Source organism: Ciconia boyciana, chromosome 6 (assembly GCF_034638445.1).
Source record: "Ciconia boyciana chromosome 6, ASM3463844v1, whole genome shotgun sequence".
Classification (NCBI taxonomy): domain Eukaryota; kingdom Metazoa; phylum Chordata; class Aves; order Ciconiiformes; family Ciconiidae; genus Ciconia; species Ciconia boyciana.
In genome coordinates, this window is record NC_132939.1 from 65,531,464 (window position 1) to 65,556,219 (window position 24,756).

General features: G+C 42.0%; 1 protein-coding gene across 1 annotated transcript in view; it reads right to left on the minus strand.

Annotated features, from left to right (window-relative positions):
- The window catches only part of LRRC9 (leucine rich repeat containing 9), a 64,875-nt gene extending 40,744 nt beyond the window's left edge, over window positions 1–24,131 (minus strand). The window contains 2 exon segments of the mRNA XM_072865495.1: window positions 23,242–23,314; window positions 24,042–24,131. Of these exon segments, the coding sequence (XP_072721596.1) occupies window positions 23,242–23,314; window positions 24,042–24,131 (163 nt within the window).
- Window positions 24,132–24,756: the final 625 nt, after the last annotated feature.

The window sequence follows — 24,756 nt, forward strand, 5'->3', positions numbered from 1 at the left end:
TTCAACTGCAGCAAACATGCAGGGCAGCATTACAATATTAATCATTAACTCAGCTCATGAAGAGCTACATAATGTTACTGCTAGATAATCTTGTGTTGGTTTGTAAAGCCACTAAAATGTATATTTGCATGTACAGTATTTTGAAAACATCTAGCAGCAGTTGCTACGTTTCTCTTTTAATGTAAAGGATTTTCAAACCTATCTCAGACTGAATTAATCATTTCAAGTGTGTTATCTTTCACCTTCTGCTGTGGCACATTCTGCTCTAATTCTGCTAAAGCCTTTTAGTATAATTTGAAATCATTTCATAGCATAGTCAAAGCAACTGTTTAAGTGCTGGTGGTGCTTTGCTGCTGTATATTTACTTTTGGAATTGTCCTTGAAGTTTTGCTGACTACCGTAGAAACTTTTGAAATTGATGTTCATCAGATTCTCATGGATCACTGTGCATCATGGGCATGTGTTTCTGTCTCTGCCTTCCACTGATGTTGATATTTTTATAGGCTAGTAGACAATTTGGTTTCACTGGTACTGCTAAACAGTCATCATTGTATTTGTAGAAGGGTCTCCATCCTTAAAAAAATACTGTTTGTAATCTATGTGCAGCTTTTCGTCTGCTTCTGCTTTGTATCACTGGAATATTTCTGACTTCCACTGTGCCATTGATTAATCCAAGTGCTTCTGGTATCACCTCTGCAAACCAGTGCATATTTAGATGAAACGTCAGATTAAGTGGCAAGAAGCAGTCATGATGGACCTTGTGTAAATGTTTAAGAGAGATTACGTTTTAGAAACTAGGCTCTCTCTGCCTTAGTGTTAATGAAACTGTAAGCACTTTAGCTAGCTTTTAGTATCAGGTAAGATGTATGAGAGAGTTTTGGGGGTGTTTTTTCTAATAATTTTAGCAGTATAAATATTTTGATGTGAGACATGGATATGTCTTTGAAGTATTTAAAAGAATAGATTTCCCATTAAGCACCTGGGAAATGTCACCCCTTCAGCTGTGATTGGAAGCAGTTAGGCTAGCAGGATAAGCACGGACAATATTTGGAAACATGATCTAGTTATATTGGTGTCTCCACTTAATGATGCAGAGTCATTACTCCCACTGAGGTCAAGAAGAATATTGCTGAAACAAGACTGCGGAAGGCTTCTAGGGTTTGGCCCAGCAGTGGTGATGCATTAAGTCAGTTCACAAGAGTCCCATGAGCCATGGGCACAAATGTGGCAAGGGGAGAAGAGCACTTGCTTGCTTTTGGCACTGCCAAAAATAGATGTTCTTTGGGGAGCATTCTGGCATGTATCCCAAACTAGTTACAGCTTGACCTGCAGGATCAAATGGGATAAAAGTGTGTTGTATCAGGTATGTCACTAGCGACAGACAGTTGTCACAGACAATCCAGAATCATGACTTTAAATGCATATGCATTAGTGTTTTATCTAGAATAACCCCTGACTATCTGAGCTCTGGGTGGAAAAGGCTATTTCCCAGCAGCTCTGGGCTGCATCCTCATGCCAGAGAGTGTATGATGCAGAATGAATGTCAGTGCTGTGGAGCCCTGCTCTCTCTGCAGCTCACCTGATTTTACAGACAACTGTTCACTGTTTTTCTAAAGTAAATGAACTAAACAGAAGCATATGGATGAATATGTATGTCTGTGCTTTGTATTTTGCATGTTTTTAAATAATCTGAATTGCTGTATTTTCTCATTGCTTTGGATCACAGGCCATGAAAAACTGAGGCATGAACTCAGATGGGCACTGGGCACCTATATGAAATTCCCTGTGGAACAGGGCAAGCTGCTTCTTATATATCTGTCAATAACATGTAGGAAGGAAGACTTGAGTTATCTCGGATGACTTTGTCTTGGGGATAGCTGTTGAAAGTCTCCTGTAAGGAGACAAAAAACCCAAACCAAACCAATAAAACTTCATTAGTGCTTCTAAAAACAATAGATAAGGCATCACTTATAGAATGTTTTATTATTGCAGTAACTTCTTCAGCCAGCTCTGGACCGGATGTCATGCTAACAGACAGAAATGAGCTCAGCATTGATCTATAAATTAGCAGTTGCCTAGTGACTCATGATCCTGGCCCACTTGCCTTATGCAAACAAAAATAGCACTATGCAGTAATGGATATACGCCAATTTTTTGGTCACTGTCCCAGAGCTTACAGGAATCTTTGACATGAATTTTGACAGGGAGAGTAACTTGAAAGTGTCAATGAAAGCAGGGAATTGTTCAGAAACCACCAGCTAGCTACCCACAAAGGAATGTTACTATAAACACACTGCAAGGAAAAAAAAACCCACAAAAACAGTCTGGCCCAAAATATATGAAAATAAGTAATGTAGCATAAAATAGAATTTGCAGGGCACATATTAAATGGATTAGAAATTTGCTTAAAAGCAGATCTCAAAATGGGAAAAAATAATTTTCATGATGATTAATCAATTTAATGAAGCTATCTTATAGTTTTATTGGTCATTCAAATGGTTACATAGGTCTCTGCCAGTTAAATCTGCAGATGGCACAGGCTTGTTGAATAGTAAGTAATGAAGTTACACCTACAAAATTATTTGAATCACCTAATTAAATGGTCACAGTCCAGCAATATGTACTTCAATACAGCTAAATGCAAGCTGATACACTGGGGCTATATAAGCTACAGCTACACGATGAGAAACCCCATCTTGAAGTGCTCTGACTCACGAAAAGGATATAGGGTCATCATAACAAACTACTTCAGCCTGAGCTCCCACAGTAGTGCTCTAGTTAAATTAATCAACATGTTCTATGGGTTTATCAAGTAGATGAACACAGAGAATAAGACAGAGAAGGGATTTTTCTTTTGTATGCAGCACTGATAAAACATCTCCTGTAATGTTGTGTTCATTTAATGCGCCTTCACTCCACAGAATGAGGCCACAAACTTAGCCATGGACTGGAAACCAAACCTGTTGGTACACTGCTAACAGACCCTTACTGATGAATGGAAGGTTGAGACTGAACTGAATAGTAGTATACAGATAGCTATGGAAAATTACAGCTGATAGCAGAGGGCTTTTGAGTCTGACAGGGAAAGGCGCAACAATATTCAGCCAGTGAAATTTTAAGTTGAACAATGTATTGTAACATGCATGTAATGTGTTGTCAGCATTAGTGGGGAGGGGGTAGTGTTGTGTCAATGCTGAATTCTTCTGTACCATTAATCTCAGTGGGGTATGGGTTACGTTAGAAATCAGCACCTGTGGAACTTCATCCTCATATTTTCATGGACAATCTTGAAAAAGAAGTTGCAAGATTTGCTTTTTATTAATTTCAACTTTATCCTTCCTTGTAATCTATCAATAATATCCAAATCCATTAAGCTTTTTAAATTTTACAATCTATATTTTTCAATGCTTATGAATGGTAAAGTACGTAATTTCTCCAAGAGGGGGATCAAATTCTTCATGCTTTCTAAAGAGGATCTGCAGTTACAGGAATGTGAGTGTGCTTCTTGTCTTAGTGGTGAATATTTCCAATTTTTATAAGAGAACAAACTGTGCTTGCACCAGTACTTTGAAAAACATCACCTTTTTCTGTCTCCATCCTTTTTGTCTTTCTTTTCTCTCTATGCATCAAGGGCCTGAACAAGCTTCATTGAAAGAAAAGTAAATCTTCCATGGGACATGGTGTCATTACAGGCTCATGAAGTCACAAGGGAAGTAATTTTGGCTCTAATCTGCAGTCTGTGTGTATTCCTATAGCTCCACTGAATCCCATAGAATGTGCCTGCTGAAGGCCAGAACTGTTTTATCGTCATATTCTTGCCTGCTATTGGGTTTATTCTACACACAGGGCATTAAACCCAACCACCAGCGTAGGTGTGGAAGAATCATTTCAGTCTTATGAAGCATCCTTATGAATCATCTTTTCCCAGAGCCTGGTAACATTGAGATCAGGACCACTTGTTATGAAGTGGTAGGGAGAAGTAAACAACAATATTCAAGAGAGTTCTTGAGCATATTCTGCAGTCACACTGTAATGTCAGTCACCAGAGGTCTCTAGGAAATGTCAACCTCAAAAAGCACCACAGAAATAGCATTGGAACATTTCATCTAATATCTGGGGCAAAAGAATTGCACTTGAAAGCAACAATGAAATGCCGTGATGAGTTTTCACCTGCTTTTCTTTTCTTGCATTTTTCCATGGTGACTAGCATATCTCTTTGTCTCTGAGGCACAATGGAAATTGAAAACCTGCTGGACTGGAACAAGTGCAGTCAGCTTTCCAGGATGAAATAATACTTTAATTGGTCTGTCTGCATGGATGAGAAAGGGCCAAGCCCTATCATCCCAGTCTGAGAGATATGATGAGAAAAGCATCCTAGATCTGATATCAGCAGATCTTCCTGGAGCTATTAGTATCTTTTGAGGAGCTATTTGTATCTTTTGATGAAGAGACCTGGTAACGTAATTCGCAGAACAAGGATACTGTAAGACTTATGTATCAAAACATTGTTTTAAGCATGTAATGGACTTCCTACATAACCAGCTTAAGGAAATCTTAAAAAACTATTTTTCATTCTCTTGTATTTCTTTTTTTCATCAAACTTTTTTTTTCCTGAATCACAGAAACAAGACTAGCAAGCACCTTGAGAAGTCACCTAATTCACCCCTTTGCTCCAAGGCAGAATGGACTTTTTCCAAACCTTCCATGTGTACTGTTTCTGTAACCTGTTTTTAAAAGCCTCTGGTGATGGAAATTCTAAAACCAAAGTCTAATGGCAAATGTTAATCCCAATGAGCAGAGAAGGTTAGTGAGTGCAAGCGAAAATAGTGGTATGCTCAACGGCACTTTGATATTACATTACCTTTTAGAGTTTGCTGTAGGACCTGGAAGTTTCTAGGGCTCAGCTGACTATGTCAGGAGCTTCCATCATTTCTCTGAACTATTTGTACAAGTTTATATCCCTTTATGTTGCATAAGGAATACATTTCTTGTTCAGATTCCTGAACTGAAGATGGATAGCAGGAAATGGAATGAGTATGCTTTTGACTTATTATTGTGATAGAGGAGAAAACTCCCAATTTATAGTTTTGAACAGTTTAATGTATCACAAACCTCCAAAACATAAGTATCAAAAACCTCCAAAACATAAAGCCATTTTTAAAATCATCTAACAAGGAATCATATTTAGCTGTCACTAGGTTCCCACTGTAAAAAAAAAGTTGTAACACAGTCTAAAGGATTCAAAATTACAAAAATATAAAATTAATATTCTAAGTTAATATTCTGAATGAATAAGTTAATGAAACATCCTAAAGGCTGCTAAGCATTGTTATACTTTGGGCAAAGGAAGACTGAGAAATGATCAACTTGTATTACTATAAAACCGTTGTACTTTTCAAAGAAGGACTTAAGGCTCTCTGTTTGTGTTACAGTTAATGAAAAAAAAAAAGTGAAGAATTCCTGCCCAGTTCTGAGAACCACAATTGATGTAATTCTTTTGAAAAGATGCAGCAAAAATGTATCTTTAATTCTTCTTCTTGTATCTCCACAGGTAAAAATGTTCTAGGGCAAAAGATTATGTATGAGTTTCTGTTATGGAAGTGACTGTGCTCTGGCAGGTTGAGATACTGATATTGCCAAAGCAAAGGAGAATTTTGAGAAGCCCAAGTGACTGAGGCCATCTGAAATGTAGAATGACTCCATCAGTAGATGTGCCAGGCCTGTGGAGCCCCTGAGTATCAAGAGGCCTGACAATTGCCTTCAGTTGCTCTGGGAGAGGGATTATGATTTCAAAAGTGCAGCTGAAAGGCTGCACTCACATTTCTGGAAAATTATTTTAGCAATATAATGCAATATAATATACCAGTCTTTCTGAGCACAATATAGAAACTAGGTACTAGGGCTCAGGACACTCTATAATTTCATTTTTGGAGTGAAGAATGTGTCTTTCTCTGATGAGAAAAGTTTGATTCTATTGGTTCCGTGATATCTGATGTTGAAAATTTCATGTACACACCATTTCCAAGACCTTTATCTTACCACCTCTGTAATCATTTGTAAGAGTCACACCTAGACCTGGATCTCCTTGCTCTTTTAAATGCAACTGGAAAAAGAACAGGAAGTAAACATCACCACCAGCCCCCAACAAAAAGCAAAATAAAGCAAAAAAAAAAACCAACCCACAGAAGAAGCAAAAACCACACATAAGGGCCACATGGCCTAGTGCCAGTCAACATCCATTCCCAGAGTGGGATAAATCATGGGTGTGGGTCTCAGTAGAGAATTTCCAGTCAGTACAACCAAGAAGAGAATTTCTCCATTAGGAGAAGAAACACAAACACTGATAGCATCAGGTGCTTTGCTTCTTGCAGAAAAAGATGAAATGTGGCTCCCCAGAACGTTGATTGTAGTACTGCATCATATTCTTGACCACCTCTTGGGCCAGCTGTGATTCAAATTATTTCTTTTACTAAACTAAACTCCTCATAAGAAGCCTGCTAGAGTAACGGCAGCAAAGGCTGGGTTGCTATCTACAGCAACATACGCGTGAGCAGAAAAAGTTCTTTCTGGGATTAAGAGAGAGAGCAGACATAATGAAGACAGCTGATGAGACTTTGTCATGGTTTAGCCCCAGCCAGGAACTAAGCACCACGCAGCCGCCCGCTCACTCCCCCCTGGTGGGATGGGGGAGAGAATCAGAAGAGCAAAAGTAAGAAAACTCGAGGGATGAGATAAAAACAGTTTAATAGGTAAAGCAAAAGCCACGCACATAAGCAAAGCAAAGCAATTCATTCATTCACTACTTCCCATGGGCAGGCAGGTGTTCAGCCATCTCCAGGAAAGCAGGGCTCCATCACACGTAATGGTTACTTGGGAAGACAAATGCCATCACTCTAAATGTCCCCCCCTTCCTTCTTCTTCCCCAGCTTTATACACTGAGCATGACGTCATGTGGTATGGAATAGCCCTTTGGTCAGTTTGGATCAACTATCCTGGCTGTGTCCCCTCCCAACCTCCCGTGCACCCGGCAGAGCATGGGAAGCCGAAAAGCCCTTGACTAGGGCAGCAACAACTAAAACATCTCTGTATTATCAACACTGTTCTCAGCACAAATCCAAAACATAGCCCCACACCAGCCACTACAAAGAAAACTAACTCTATCTCAGCTGAAACCAGGACAGACTTGTTTCTTGGTTGTGCTTCCCACAGACCAAATTAATTCCAACAGATGAGTAAAAGATGGAAAGACATGCTAATTAGCAGCTTTTTTTTTTAATGAACCAGTTCTGTACTTCAGGGTCTAATGAGCCTTCTAGATAAGGCTTATGTTGTCTGTGCTTTCAGAGGCAAAGGTGGCCAAGTTTCTGTTTCTCCAAGGGTTATGTTCATGTATTTCAAATGCTTGAAGAGAACTGCTTCAGATTAATGAATATTTATTTATATGGTCCATACATACCCTTTAGGTGATGAGAGCCCTCTTTCTCTACAGTTCTGGGGAATTACACAGCACAATAGATTCTACAAAGACAGAGAAGGTAAAGTGAGCACAAAGGGTTGAAAGTCATGGATAAGACCATTATACCAGAGTGGTGGAGAACAGTCATGGTTGTGAGACAATAAACAGAGGCAGAACAGAACAGGAGGAGCCTGGGAGGAACCACAGTAAGAGGAGAAAAGCCAAGAGAAAGAGCCAAGATCTAATTTCTTTGCCTACAGTTTGTATGTTGAAGGAAGAAAACAGAAAATATTTAAAGGAGAACAAGGAAGAAAGGAAAAGAGAAATCTAGAGAAAAATATAAAAAAGAACTTAGCTAGTTAGATTAAATTGGCTATGAGGATAAGATAATTTTGTGGGAAATAACATGTGAGTAGTTGTTTGTATCACATCTCTAAATTTTGGGGAAAAAGATATGTGTGTGAAATAGTTGTGCTGGAAGAAATTGAGACCTAACACTCTGCTCTTCGCAGCCCAATGCACTGGGTTTACTACCATGACACATGTACTTTTACAAATTCAAAGCCATGCTAGTAAGTAATTTCTTCCCAATTTTTATGCTGCAATTTGTGATCAGTTAAGATGTTTGAAAACCATTAGGAAAACCATGAAGGAGGCTGAAATGCTAGTTCAGCGCCAAACTTGTACTAAATTTTGCATCAAGTCTGATTTCAGAAATACTCAGATATTTAAAGATAATGGGATGCTAAAATGTTCGCTGACTCATGACATCAATGAATAAAGCCACAGAGGAGGTGTATGGTACTGTACTCTAATGGTGGTAGCATGTAGTGAATAAAGCCTTAAGGACTGTCTTAGCATGTTTGGAAGACAAGCTCTGAGCCTCAAGACCACAAAAGTAGAGGACAGAGGTTAATTAATTTGTTACTGTTACTTGGCTTTGGTACTGGTCAACCACAAAGGATGCATTAAAAAGGCCACCCAACACCCCAGCAGCTTCTCGCAGTGTGACAGATCTAGGACTGTGCTGCCACAGAGGTAATAAAGACAGGGTCAAGCAGCAGCTTTTCTCTTCCAAAACTAGCTCACATTTCTAGGGAAATACTGAATAAAATAGAGGGGAAAGAATGAGAAAGATGTTAACTTTGGCGATGATAATGAAACTGTGCATATTGAACTAGCATCAGGTTAGACTGATTCTCTCTTGCCAGGCAGATTTGATTGCTTTTTAATAGAATTATAAAATGTAATGGAAAGAGGGAATCCAAAATCTGCCTTGTATTTGATGGAATGTGTATTTGAAACAGATACCTCTCAAAACAATTCAAGGGGATTTAGGTGGGGGGACTGTCACTGCCCAAGTGGTAACACCTGTACGAGATCTTATAATGAAACTGGCCATTGATCAAGTGAAGGAAAGTCTTCAGCTTTCAAGTAAAACAAAGAAACCTCAGCTTACTGTTTTGACAGATATTACTGAAAGTATAATATAGTGCTACCTCAATCAAATCACTTACAAAGAGCAAAGGAGTATGCAGACGAATACTGCTTCTGCTGCAGGGGAAGGAACGGCCATGCTGATTTTGCTACCCAGATATATCCTGTGAGAGGAAACATCAAACACAGTCCACACTGTCTTGATCTGTTCCACTTAAAGTTATGGCAAAATTAATCTGCCTGCATGACATGTGTCCCTGAGGATTATTTATGAGATTAGGGTGTGAGAGACAAACCAGAAATTGGTGATGTGTGGATGGGGAAGCAGCAAACAGTGTGCAACATGCTCCTAAATTCTGGTTCAATGGTTAAAACATTCACTGCTCACTGACTGCAGTGAGGTTTGGCGCTGGCAGTACTCTTGGCAAAACTAATTTCTTCTGCCTCTTTCTAATGCCTCTAGACTTCCAGTCACCAAAGGAGATATCAGAGGTCCAAGTTGGGTGGAAGCCAGGCAGAAAGCAACAGCTTCTTTTAGCATTAGTTTACACACCGTTCTTAGTCTCTAGTCTTCTGGGGTTGCAGCTGGATTCAAAAGATGGTTATGTGGGTTGGATCCTGTTGCCCCTCTGCCTACTGTTTCACCAGAAGAGGAGGAGATGGGCCAAAATTCTGTTAAGACAGTTATAAAAAATCCAGGCAGCCTCTCCAGTTTTTGGGACCTGCTTGCAAAGCTGCAAACCCTATTGTCCAGCCTCTCCCATAGGACCCAAGTATCACTAGACAGAATCAGTGAGAGGTGATCTTCACCCTTTTATGCAAAAGGAGTTCTGTCATACACCATGCCACCAGAGAAAGATGAATGCAGCCAGGGTCAGTTTAGCAGACATGGAGCTGCTCTATGCATGCCTGGGTTTAGGGTCTGTGTGATGTGTATCCTCGTTTGCTGTGCGTGTGTGATGTGGTCTCTCTACACAGTACGCAGTCCAGCCATGACATACCATTCCTTACTGTGCAGGAGCAATGGCTGTGGCATACCCAGAAGGATATTTCCATTGCTGGAAAGTCAGGGTCTGAAGCAGGCTGATGCCACCATGCTTCCTAAAGGTCAGAGTCTCCAAAACCAGAGGACACAAATTGCTAAAATTATCTCTGTCACAGCAAAGTGCTGGAGCATAGATTTGGTGCTGTGAGAAGAATTAGCAAGCTGGGCATGAGGGAGGGAAATGGGGGGAGGCTTAGTGAGCTGAGGGGCAGGAGAGGGGGAAATGATGGCTGAAAAGAGGGGGCACAGGAGGCATAGTGTTCAGCGGATGGATCCTCCTAGTAACGTTGAGGGGGAACGTGCTGGATATGTGCTGTTCAACATACTCATAAATGATGTGGAAAATGGAGAATGGTGATGTGGCAACGATTACAATTGATGCCGAATTAGTCAGGTTAGTAAAAACAAAAGCTATCTGCAAAGAGTTGCAAAAGGGACCTCATAAAATTTGAGCAACTGGATGGTGAAACAGTAGATGAAACTCCATGGTGATAACTGCAAACTGCTGCACATGAGGAGAAACAGCCGTGACTGCAGATATTCACTGATGAGCTGTAAATTAGCTGTCACATCTCAGGAAAAAAGATCTCCGAGTCATTGTGGATAATTCAATTGAAAATATCAGTTCCATGTTTGGGAGCAATGAAAAAAGCAGACAAAAAGTTAGAAACCACTGAAGGGGGAGACAACAAAACATCATACGGCAGCAGCAAATCTCCAGTGTACCCACATCTTACATCGTACAAGCAGTTTGGCCGCTTCCCAGTTCCTCCTTCACAAAAAAATTTTAAAATATAGCTAGAAAACGCTCAGGGAAGAGTACTTAACATGACCAGAAGTATGGGATAATTTCCATATGAGGAGAGCCTAAACAGAATTGCTCACCTTGGAAAGCAGATGACTAAATCACAGAGGTATATAAAATATGTATAAAACATGTATTTATATAAAAATATACAAAATATGCGACACAAGTGGCATGAAGATGTAAATAGGGAACAATAGCCATTATTCCTTTACTCTACAAGCACATCATGAAATTGTCAGGCAGGTTTAGAACAAACAAAAGGAAGTATTTCTTCAAGCAGCCTATAATTAAATTGTGGAACTCGTTGCTACAGGATGTCATGGAAGCTGAAAGCATAAATGAATTTAAAATGTGATTAGACTAATTTATGGATATACCTCCATCAAAGGTTGTTAAACAGAAGGATGCGGTTTCAGTATCTGACTCAGGGAAATCTTTCAGCAAAGATTGCAGGAACTCTGCAAGGATATATTGAGGAAGGAAGGCAGAGGATTTTCACTCCCTGTGAAAGGAAGTGATTTTCACTCCTGGTTTCCCTCTCTGTGTGCATTTTCTCTAATCAGCCGCAACTGGACCCTCTCAGAGACAGGATCCTGAGCAATCCTTTGGCTTGGCTCATTATGGCTCTTTATAATTCTTACTTTATTTCCTTTTTCCTTTCCCTTTAGCTGTCTTTAGTTTTTATAACCAAGCCATTGGATTTAGTGGACTCCCAGTAGCATAGCTGGCTGACCAGACTTTACCACCTTTTTGAGTCCTGGGAGTGTTGGACAGGTTACCCATGTCTTGTCTTAATGCTTAGCACCTGGCAAAATGGGGAGGTTTTTTAATTAGCTCCTGGGTACGTGAACCATAGAGTTTGTATTCCTTGATGCATCCCTGAAAAGTTTTTGAAGAGACTGCTAGGCAAGTGTGGGCAGTTGTCTGAGGTGCACAACAGACTGGAGTTACAGTTCTAATTACTGGTGGCGTGCTCCTGGAATGATCATGATAATGCACAGTGACAATAGCTAGTGAGTTAAGCTAGGCTGAAAAAATCTGTATTAGAGCTACTCCTCATAAATGAATTTCCATTATCTAAAAGAGCACTTAAAGGCACAATTATAAAATGTGTAAATGATCCAGCTCTGGAACAGGATGCAAACACCAATTGGGGGGGGGGGGAAGAGCAACCAGGAAATGGAATTTGGATATTAGTTTTAAAAAATGAGCTCTCTCTTGTAAACTGATACATCTGGGAATTGCTCTGCCCCTCCTCCTCCCCAAATTCCTATTCTCAATGGGAGGTAGAAATGTTAGTGGGTACATAGAAAAGCAGAGGTTAAGTGAACAGCAACAGGAAAATGAAATGACAGTGGTATATTGAAAGGGAAATAGGGATGGTCAATTTGATCTGCATATACAGAGGCATTATGTCATTAAGTCTCTTTTGATATAACTAGTAAATGCATGTCAACAGCACTGCAGCTAGTTTCAGAAGACTGTTAATAATAAAACCAGAACAAATTACACAAAGTTTAAAACCTGCAGCAAAATGAAAATAGGGAGTGACTTTTGGGAAGCTATCAATACATCAGCAAAGAAAACACCAGGGAGGGGGAAAAGTTGTTTAAGCTAAAGTACACTGTTGGCACAAGAACAAATGGCTGTAAACTGGACATGAATAAATTTAGGCTGGAAATTAGAAGACTTTGTCTAGCCCTAAGAGGAGTGAATTTTTGGAACAGCTTTCCAGTAGAAGTAAGAGGGACAGAACACTCTACCTTATTTTAAAATGACAGTGAACAGTTTATGTGATATTGTTGCCTGAAATAGAAAAGGACTGTGCCTGACAAGCCAGGAAGTCCCTTATATTTTTGTATTTTAAGCAATTCTATGTTATAAGATGAAGGTAGATTTGAGAATGTAAAAGTTTGAAGGGCAGAGGGAGAAGAAGTACTTCCTGAGAGTGAAGTTGTTATGCAATATTTACAGAAAAGAACTCATGGATGACTCACCATTTGAGTTGTCTAAAATAAGACTGAATAAAGCAGTAATCCAGGTACTTTCAAGATGTGCCCCGCAGTGACCAGTGTAATGAACAAGGCAATCTTAATTGGTCTGTCTTCATCATGAGTCATGTTACAGGGCCTTGAAGATTCAAAGCCCGGAGCCCACTGACAAAGATATGACACACAGGGAGATGGATTCTCTTTGGCAGCTGCTGAAAAGGAGGAAATAATGACCAGAAGTCATAGCTGTTGGGCTGGGGACTCCTATCTGCTCGCCTCAGCTTGCAGGCAAGTGGCGTCAGGTTTCCACGTTGTCGATACGAGCAGGGTCTGCATCCTGGAGAGAAGCCCCCAGGGAAGTATAAATTTCAAGAGGAGCTTCAGGACCAACATTTCCAGCTACATGGTTCAAAATGTCATGGAAGAACCTCAGATTCTGAGACCAGGTGGCTTCAAGAGAGTTCACATAACTAAGGCACTAACCATGTAAGTCAGTACTTAAAAGATCAGACCTCAGGTATAAGGGTTGGCCAATGCAGGCTACAAAATTGGCTTCTGATTTTAGTTTTATCTTTAAACAGCTTACTTCTCTCTGAAGATGACTTCTTTTGAATATTAAGCTGCCACCTAATCTTGTGTTTCACTTTGGGAAAACATGATGTTGAAAATGCTCAACAATCCCCTCTCCTCTTTCTTAGGCACGCAGGAGGGTCTTCTGTCATCTGAATGACAAACATAGCAGTGGGTTTTCTGTTTAGAGCTGCTGGAACATTGTTTTCCAGACCAATGGTGAAGGTGATGATATGGAGACTGGAACATGTGCAAGATACAGTAGGATGGAAGAACAGGTCAAAATGTTTTTCTCTTACAAGAACAGTCACTGGTGCTTAGCTTTAGTGCATCTTTGAAATAACAGACTGGATCTTTTGTAGCATATCACTTTGGAGCATATCGCATGTTTTAGAGAGTGTTGTTATTACACCAACAGGTAATGGCTTCACAGTGGTGTTTTTATTGAACTAGAAGAGATCTTTAACAGAGAATGAAGATACAAATTCTAACTTCATTGATTGTCTGTTTTAATGGAAAATAAGCCATAGTAAAAGCAGACATATTTGGGAAATTAAGTTCTCTGAATGAGTTTTCTGATTTTAATTAAAACTAAATTTTGATTCTTTACATTTTAAGGCTTGTTCCCATGTATGTCAGTAGAAGGTAATTTCATTGCCCTCAGAGAGATCTTTTAATCTATCCCCTTGACATTTGCATTCCTTGATTAAATGCACTGGGGGCATTTAGTATCTGACCATGCCCACTTACACAACAGATGTCAAGCAGTTTCCCTTTATTCTTAATATACAATCAAATTGCTAAAAGCATTGAAATTTTGGGCTCTGTCCAAGACTGACGGATGAATAATTAAAGTGAAAAAGACTTCAAGTTCTCACATTTCTTTTTCATGAACTCACTTGATGTAACTTTCAATACTGAGAATACCAGAGCTGGACAAAACGCTGTCGACAATACTTTCACCACTAAAAATACAGGTTCAGAATCATAAATTATCTCCTGCTGAACTGCTTCAGCTGGGAGGTGAAAATGCAAATCCAGAATCCAAACTACTATTTTGAGATAGTGTCATTTAAAACATTTAACTTTCACAGAAGTTATCATGTTAACCAAAACTATTTCAAAACTTATTTTATATAAAATAGTGAACATTTAAAGATGCAGAAAAAACCCATATATCCACCATTAATGAGCACAAAGGCAATTAAGCTAGTAGCTTAATACAGCTGCATGTAGGATATGCTAATAAAGTTCTGAGAATTCAGAAAAAAACAGAATCACAAATGATTCCTCTCTGTTCCCACAAGGCAAACGTCAAGCAGCCTCTTCACAGCTTTTAAGTTTTCAAGTCTATATTAAATCATGTGGTCACTTAAGTGTTCATCTCATTTTGATTTCTCACTCCTGGCTGGAGAGTCAGAGTTGCCAAGATTCCCCCCTTTTTCAGGAGCCTCTTTAGGAATGTCACAAGAATTGTGTATATGACACAGAAGAATAAATCATGTCTTCCAGGTTAATTTTGTCCAGAATGGTCTTGTGAAACCTGCTCTACTAACAGCTGAACAGAGACACTGCTGACCTGAAAAGCTTTCTATTAGCATCACAATCCTCCTTCCATTTGGAGTTAGCCTTTCTCATTCTGTCCTGGGAGCCCAGTTATCTAACTTTTTTCTTTTTCCCTAGGCCTATCTCCAGTTTGCTTTGTTGATTGGCGTCCTAGAGCTCACAAAGGTCCTGCTGCCCAGGCTAGATGACAGGATTATGGGAACATGCGGTCTTTCCACCACTTGAAGGCAGGGCGATCCTTAGGAAGGGTTGGTAAGACTTCCAAGTGTAAAGCAGACAAAATATTCAACTTGTTTCGCTTGCTTGAATTTTTCTCCCCAACTCTCCAAGCTGTGTGAAAGGCAAAAGCTCATTTCCTCTTACAGCATCTTTCACTGTCTCTTATCTATTTCTGTTTTCTTATCTATTTCTCTACCATGTTCAGCTGTAATGAGTTGATAAAAATTCAGATAAGGAAATTACAATGAATGGGACATTGTTTTTTTCTTGGGCACAATAAGGACAGATTCTTTAGGCCTTACTCTGGGAAACCTTCCCTGTAATGTTGCTTGCGAGTGGCAAAACCCACTTGGTTGTCACAGAGATGAGTTGTAACCTGTAGTTCTATTTTCATAAACATAATGTTGATGGCCAAAGTTGTACGTTGATGGATGCTATGAATTTTCCAAGGCAGTGACTCATGTTAGCATTTTGAGGAAGGTAACATTTTCTTCACAATCCAGCAGAGGGCCCTGGCTCTGATTTCACTTTTTTTTGGCAGAAGATGACTTTATACAATGGGGTTGTTCACGGGAAACCAGCAGAGCCCTGTTTTCAGTTCAGGTTTTGATTTTTGCAAAACTTAAGTTACATTAGGAAAAGAACATGCCACAAGTAATAAAACCAAGTAATCAGATGTATTTACTTATCTACCCACTCCACTGCAGAGAATAAAAATGATGATTTTAGGGATTATTTATATCAGGGATTAATCCTGCCTGGTTTTGCTTTTTCAGCACTGACATCAGCTAGAGTTTGGGGAATGTAGGCTTGTGTTCATTGCAAACATTTAATTCACAAAATAAAGCCACAGATGAGTAGAGCTGGTAAGAATTTGCAGGTTGTTCTTTCCAATTTGAATAATGTGATATACAGAATGCACTACAATGAGATTTTGAAATGTAAAGCAATAATGTTCCCTTTGAAGTGCTGATATCAAGTGCTAAATGGTATCTCAATTAAATGCAAAAACAAATCCCAACCCTGCAAATAGTATACAAAAACAGCTTCTTTGAAGTCAATGGGACTAATTACAAATATAAAATAGAGCCTGGTTCTACAGCACTTCTGTTAACTGGAGTTTAATTTCATGAATTTAATAAAAAATAGATTAAAGGTCTCAGAACAACTCTAGCTTGGCTTCACACTGGCAAAATGCAATCCCTGCCTGAGTCAGCCATCTGTGGGTCTCTAGCACCCAGTGCCTCAGAATTGTGTTTAACTTTGCACTGCAGAGCATTACAGCTCTTGTATCATAGATGAGGTGTGCAGGCACCAACTGGCAAGGGGTTCAATTCAGTATTATAGCCAAACTATTCAGTATTATAATACCTAACATTTAGGCAGGTAGAGCCACCTCAAAAGGGCAACTAGAGACATCCGTTATTTGCTGTCTATTTTGAGACAGAGTAGACATCCTCCAGGTTGATTGGGTATGAGCCAGCTAATGAACAGGCAACAGCCTCTTGCTCACATAGCTTCTCATAAGAAATATTTAAATGAATAATTAGAAATTTAGAGTTCTGAGCCTGATTTTGATTTATGAATTGGCCCCAGTGGCTGCTGTAAAGATGTCCTTGGTTCTCATTTGTATACAAAGCAAGAAAATTAGGTCTGTGGTATAAAAAATGGAGGAAAAGACAAGTATATTGCTCATTAGGGGAATATAAGTCCCAGCTATCAAGGTTACACTGAGGCAGCTGTTGCAACGTTCAGTTTTATCATATACAGACTTATCTGTCCTCAGACCTCTTACATTAAAGTTGATCTCTCAGGTTACCTATTAGCACCGTATCTTTAGATGAACCGGTGGCAGACATGTAGATATCCTCATAGCAACTATTAGAAGCATTGCTGATTACCTTCAGGTGGCAATGGCTTAGAGGTATCTCTGGGCACAAAGCATTGTGTCTGTGAAGAATGTGTTCCCTTTCACTGCAGTTTTGTCAATATTTGCATATTGCAGCAGTTCTGGGTCTTAGGGATGCCTCTCAGTTACAGTAAAAAGTGTAATCTCTCGTGTGTTTTAGAAGTGATTGCAGGTCTTCTCTCCATAGGCTGATTCTCTGTGCCATGCCAAATCCTAAATGAAAGCATATCAGGCCATTTCTGTTTCCTCCAGCATGTGAGCTGTAATCTTTAGCATCTATGAGTTTCCAGAGACATGCAAACGGTACATAATCAACACTCAGAGTCTGATAAATGCATGTACTATATCAGCATAAATCAGGACCCAAAGGCTAACCTCTAATGGACTTGCTGCGGAGCTGTGTAAGTGCACAGAGCACTCTGCGCACAAATACCTTCTGATGTAATGCAAGGGAATGAGAACTCATAAAGAAAACGGTTTCTGCTTCTCTGGCAGCTGGCTGTACCTTTTGGGTACCAACCAAACTATCCTATGATGGAAGCAATTCTGGCTAGACCTTTGTCTCACTTTCTTCAGCTTCTCCCAAAAGCATATCTGTGGATATTTTTATGGTAGTTAATTTTGTTTTACTTTTGCTGTTTTACCAGTATCAACGCCATTGCCCATATAAACTTCTGGCCACTGTATGATCTGTTCAGAGCTCACATAGACTGTCTTGTCTGATACTTTCTTTTCAGCTGGATCATTAACAGTGAAATTAAATAGCACCAGACCCTTTGGTGTCAGTCTGAACATTTTTCTCAGTGATGACTGGCCTCTGAAACTGCTCTGCCAGGGCTTGAAGAAGGAAGTCCTGTTCCATGCAGCTGGGAATCTCTGACAGGACAAATTCTAATGCTTCTTCTTTTAATAACTCTGGGCTGGGGTCCCAGGATGAGCGCTGTAAAAAGAGAAAAAGATTACTGTTCTGAAGATGCTTATGAACAACATTTGCAATAGCACGCAGAGATCCTGCTGCTGCATGGAGGATGTACTTGCAAATAATATCACTAGTTAAGATTGTGGATTCAGATGCAGACTCCTGGTCCAGTGTCCTCCAGGACAGGGAGTCATTTGAACAGACATATATTCTAGAGGTGAATGCAGAGCCTTTCAGACGTAGCACTTGGATGGCAATTCAGCTACCAAGCAGTGCTGAAACTAGGCCACTACTGAATGTATCTTGCATATGCAGAGCTCCCACCTACTCACCTGTCTACTCTGCTCAGCTCTCCTTCTGTACAGAGGGGTTGAAGCTGGGAAGAAGGGGGAAACAGGCTGTGTTCATCAGAGGCCTGGTGGGTTTTCTCCTCTCTGACACCTGATACACGCACATCCCATGGCTGTGCCTTCTCATGTGGTCAGCAGTTTGCTGTTTAAGCTCCTGTCACTGGATTTCCTTGTAGAACTCCCTTTTCAGAGAAACAGAGGTAATCCTCACTGCTCCTAGAGCGGCTGTTGATGTGGAGGGGGTGAAGGACAAAGCAGTCAGTCAGGCTTACCCAGGGAAGGCACCACCTTTAATCACATTTCATTACAACTGAAGGGCTAGAGATGCTGAAAGCTCTTGCATGATGTGGGAATTAAAGGGCCAGGCAGGGACTTCATATACTGCTGTGGTACAGCTATAGCCAGGCAGACCTCAGAGCAATGAACTGTCTGCTAAAGACTGTGGCTGTGAGCTTTGAAAGTGAAGGAAGGTTAAATTACACAATATGTAGTAAAAATGCTACTGTTTAGACTCTAGTATTTTTGAATTTGCACTTACTAGAGGCCGCAGTTGAACCAATCCCCTCATTTTACAGCATGTGTTAAGAGATGGCCCTCTCCAGGAGATCATTTTCTGAGCTGCACTTTTGGACTAGAGTACCTGTCTCATCTCTGCAGTCATTCATTACAAAGGAGAGTGCACCCTACACAGCTGTTTGTCCAGGAAGGCTGTTATTACACCCATACTCAAAATTCTGTCTTTCCTGGGCTTAACCAGTTTTGCTGTTGCTTTCCTGGCACTGGGATGCTTGTGCTTTCAGTAGCAAAATTGGACCTAAGACCCACTGGCTGATGCAGAAACTTATTCCAGGTTACAAAGCAGTGCTGGGATAGGAGCCTGTGTGGTGGGTCCCAGGAGTGCTGTGGGGGAAGTGGGGAGGTAGATGATGCCTTGAAGCTCTGCAGGAGGTTGGGGTAACTATTTCCAGACAAGCCTGAAGCATTGGCCTTGGCAGTTGTAGCAGTGGGAGGAGTAGATGAAAAGGACCTTGGAAAGGCTGCCTGGCCCTGCTTCATTGACAGACCTTGTGCAGCTGGAGAGGGAGAAGCTATGAAGACCAAAGGTCCAAGGGGCTCCCTCGAAGGACCACTGTGCAAGAACTGTTTGGTGGACTGAAAGATGACGGATGGCCTTTGCTGTGGGTAGAGCCACCACCACGGGTCAGCTTTTCTCTCAGGCCATTTGCCTTTCTGTAGTGACAGTTTTGAGTAGTTTGGCTTGCCCAGGAGGAGTCATTATTCTCACCAGGAATCCAGCCTTGCCTTGGGAATCCCAGTAGCTCTCTGTGCCTTGTAGGGCAGGCATGTGCCTGATTTACCCCACAGCACGGCTCCTGGGGTTTCTACCTGTCTGTGTCCGAATGAGATCTGATTGCATGCTGTGGAAGGAAATCTGTGCACGCTGGCCAGGCCAGTGCCATCATACACTCCCAGAGGTTTGCCTGTTTGGGGGAGAGGGTGTGAGACATGCATGGAAACCAGGTGGCCTGCAGTGCAGATGTGGTGAATTGAAAACCAGACAGTAGCTACTACAGTGCTTGAGTCTTTTCTATGGGGTAGGGAGAGGTTGTTTTAGCTATATTTGTTTTTGCAGTTATGTCAGAAGCCTCATTTCTCTTTTTGCTTTTCTTTTTCCTATTGCAGTTCATTTATTCTAAAACCTTAAGAATAAATCCTCAAGAAAGAGGAGATGATTTTTTTCTATTGCTGAATCGGTTGATATACCCTGCCAGGTCCTATGCTCTTTGCCGGTAATGTTACATCTGAGACCAAAAATCCCCTCAAGGTTCAAAGTCACTTTGGCCCAGCAGCATACATCAGCCCCAGAACACAAAGGGCTATAATGGAAAGAGAAGCAATTTGTGTGTATATGTTTTCAGACTTCATATATTCAGAGACTTATAATGTCCAAAGGGAAGAGCGAGAGAATTAAATACCAATGAGCAGAAATAGATGAGCCCTTCGCAAGTCAGTTTTCAACACAATACAATACAAACTACCGTGAGCTTTTGAAAATTCATTGAAAACAGAAAGAAATAATCTTTGTTCCTTTGTGCCGAGTATTACTTAAGCTCACACCTCTCTTAAGCACACACTTGATTAAATCTTCATCCAGCCTGATCTTCCTGCGGGAATCTTAAAAAAGCCTGTAAAATCTCTGGTGACGTAACCTTATACATGACAGCCTGGGTTGTGCCAGGTTCAAAGTTTTCTATACAAGCTTGCAAAATGGATTGATCAAGCTTTCTGAGTATCTGTCCTGTTGATTTTTTTTTCATTCACCCTGGCAAACCAAAGCTTTGCTATCAGAAATGTATGTACCACACCTGTGACAGTCAGTGGGAGCCCAGGATTTGTATCCAAGGTTTGAAATTGGACCTCTAGTTTCCCACCTGATTGTGTGGTGATGAGCAGGGCTGATTGTATTGCATGAGACTGTTCCAGGTCACCTGGGGACTCTACAGGAGCTGGTGAAATGAAGCCCTAGGTTGCACTACAATTGGGATCCCTGAAGCAAAAACCACTTTTTTGCTTCATTTATGTACTTGTCCTTGCTTGTCCCCATTTCTCTTCAATAAGCAGAGCACACAGTCCACACTCTTTCCTTTAAGTCTTTTACTATAGTTACACTGTCTGTGTTCACGCCAGCAACCCTCAGATGATGATAACCTTTTTGGACTGTAGAAATGAATCATTCCTAGCGTGTGTGCACACATTCTGATGATGCTGCATTATCGGAAGACCTTTGTGATTGCATATTGCTCACACAGCAAAGCTGTCAGGGGCTTGGTGCTCTTACAGGCCTTCTCCTGAGCCCTCCAGTCCATTACTGACCCACATAAATAGTATCATAGGGCCGCCCCAGAGAGTGATTGACACAAAAGAAAACCGGAGAGTCCGAACAAGGACATGTATTAAGCTCTACAGGAAGACATATTTTTGAAAACATACTGTATATCATTAATATTATTAATAGTAACTTTGAAGTCACCAGAATCTTGCCAGAATCATAATCAGACGATATACTGTGCACAACGTAGTATATGTCAAAGGGGGAAGTACAAATTAGGTAAATTTATCTATCTCCATTGCTCCTGAGGTGAGCTTTAGGTGTGGAATTTGGCAATACAAACTTGATGACTAAAATCATATGCTACTGAACTGCAGCAAACACTGTCCTATCTTGACATAAATAAAGAAAATCCAATGAGCCTGTGCATATAAGGCAGCTTGAGCACACTGGAGGGCATATTTTCACCACTGTTCCACGAAGATGTTAATGCTTACTTAATAAATGCTTTATGTGTGAGTTAAAGGAGAATCAGCGTTCACAATGAGGGGTTCGGCAGAGCTGCATGGTTCAGGCAGCTTTTTCCTCAATCAAAATCTTGAAGCTGGTGTCAAAGATAGATTTTCTGTCTATCTCAGGTGTCTTTGGAGCATGGATTACCTGGAAGTAACTCACAAGTAAAGCTGAATTTGATAGACTATGTTGTGTGACACTTACCTCTGTAATTGTTTTAACAAAGCAGTGGCTCAACAGGAGATTCCCTAGTAGTCTTTACCCTCTGGATAGCCATATTTCAGCCAAGTGGTTTGGAGCAGTTTTCTTGTTCTAGCCCAGATGGTCTTGCATGCTGTGTTAAAGCATATGTTGCCCTGAAAGTAAAATGACCTGTATAATAATTGCTGATCTTGAAATAGGGCGCAAAGCATAGAAAAGGTAGAAGTGGGGTTTATGTCATGGTTTTTCAGTAAGTAGGGAGCTCAAACCAAGAAAGAAGTTATTGGTGGTTAGGTCCACACTGTCTGTTGAGATCTACCTCAAGTAGTAACTCACCAACCTATACCACGAGTTTTCAAGCGTGGCTATCAGGGCAGGCAAAGCCTCAGAAGTCCATGGGACCTTGTGTGTACAAGTGCAGTTGATGATGGTGTGTCATGAATTACGTTTGCAGAAGCTGTTCCACAAGGCACCAGAGCTTACAGGGCAGATAGAAGGCAGTACACTCGGTTTGTAGCTACTTCTGAAGATTTTTTTCATGACAATATAGAAACAGTCATGTGGTTTCCCTTTTTAAAGCCAAATGTTGCTGGTCTGAGCCTACAGTATCTCCACAATGGAATTGTACCGTGCAACCCCAACCAGAATAACGTCTTACTCTTTAAAATCACCCTTGCTACTTAGAGCTTGAGACAGTGGATTTTATCTGAATTCACAGCAGTCACTTCACTTCCAGTGTGATTTGGCTGATCTTGAGCATGTTGCTCACACTGGCACCTTTGGCTGCAGACCTCCGAAAAGACACCCCTGTCCTTGGTCCACCCCACTGTGCTGAGGAGCCCATCTTTGAGGGGCCATGGGGAGCTGGGACTGAACAGCATGGACTCGGGCAGCAGCAGCATGGCTCCCAGAAACAGACTGGAGTGAGGATAAGGGTGGCGATTCCCTGAGAAGATAACAGAAATGGAAATGCTGGAGGCTACTTCTGAGGCTCTTCATCTTGCATTGTGAGCTTATCCTGAATTTCCTCCCCCCTTGCCTGGAGAGAGTAGAAACCTGTTAAGTTTTTAAACCCAAGCATAAGCATGCTGGAGCTGGAGGGGATCTGAAGCATGCCTAGGGATGCTGTGACATAAAGATCACAGCTGGAGATCTGTTGCTGCAACAGGCAACGAGCCAGATGGGGGTGAAGTCTTCTGGCTGGGGCAAGTACTCTGCACCTCGTAGTCTGACTTGTCACATCACAAGAGAGATGTCCTTCTGCAAGACAGTAAATTCCTTACTTTGACCTGTCAGTGCCAGAGCTCTATGCAATGCAGGAATGATCCCATACCATTTACCTGACTTTATTTCCTCATCTGTGGAAGGATGGTGAGGATACTGGTTCCCAGTGGACTTGGGGAAGCGTCACAGATCCTGCCCTGTACTTTCACCTTTGCTATATCTCATGCCACTGCTGCTCTCACTAACAGCAAGGATCCCTGAGAGTTCACACCGCCTCTGTAAGCAAGCAAACACAATGGCACACCAAAAAAAGGAAAGGAAAAAAAAAAAAGGCACACAGACACCTGCTGTGAGTTTATTTTGACAAGTGTCATTTAGATGCAATAAGCTGTGATCATCTCTCCGGCGTGGCTGCAAACAGAGAGAAGTCAACTGGGTAAACAAACCCAGGTGCTCGGGAGCAGAGCGCGGCTTCTTCCGCTGGGTTGGGGGGCTGGCGGAGAGAGGGGGGAACGGGCAGCTTTTAGGATGCGCTTGGCCGCGGGCTGTCTTTCCCCCTTCGCCAAGGCTGGAGGAGCCGGAGGAGCCGGAGGAGCCGGAGGAGCCGGCGGCGTTCCCGCGGCGGGCGCGTCGCTGTGCCGGGCTGCGGCGCTCTGTGGGGTGCGCGGGAGAGGAGGGGATGCGGCGGAGGGGGATGTGCGCTGTGTGGGGGACCGCAGGAGAGGAGAGGGAGGCGTGTGCCTGCCTGGAAGGGGGCATTTCTTCCCTTCTACACACAAGCCGATGCCTACCCTGCTGAAGCAGTTAAACGGGGAGAGCAGCAGCCAGGCTGGCAGATTCCTGCCCTGTGATATGCCAGCCACAGGGTGACGCAAGGGCTGGAAGGCTCCAACTAAACAAGCCATTTTCACCTGCGTAATAAGCGCTAGTGGAGATACAGCAACAGCAGCAGCAGCGGCTCCGAGCCCCCGCAGCCGGCCAGACTCCAGCGCGGCCGCAGCACCATCCAGCCCTCGGCGGCCACCGCAGCTTTTTCGGTGGCTTCCGCTGCAGCCTGAGAGCCGGAGACCAGCGGCCGCCTTGCAGGCAGCATGTCAGCCCCGCCGGACCCCCAGGACCTGCTGCTGGCGGGCACTGGGGCGCACTGGGCTGCGGACGGGGCGGACCAGTATGCAGCTGGGGCTCCGCTGCGGGATGGAGATGGGGCTCAGCAGCGGGAACAGCTGGTTTTCGGCTCCGCCAGGGAACACCCGCCCGTTGCCATGGCGACTGCATCCCCAGGTAAAAGGCGAGGGGTACCCAGGGATGCTCAACAAAGGGGCCCTGGCAGCAGCGTCTCCTGGTTGTCTCGTTCCCGTCCCTTCCCCCGTTCTTCTCGCAGCCTGGCTGCTTGGAAACATTACTAATGAGTTAGTGAGCGCATGTAGGAAAACAGAAAATAACAAGCTGTTGTGGCCTTTGCAAATAATCATTTTTGCTGATGTGGGGGAGGTGGGACGCAGGACCCAGCCAAGTTCCCTAAAGCTATTTGCAGTTTGCTAGGCACAGGACATCCAGACTTCAGTAAAATGTTAGAGGGCATTTGATTTCACCTGACTTGATCGGGCTCTGTCCTCATTTGTCGTACACCTGGACACATCTGGAGTGACAGATCTCAAAGGAGTTACTTTAGCTATTCCCCGTGCCCCTGGAATTCCTGCATGGCCCCTTATGTTATT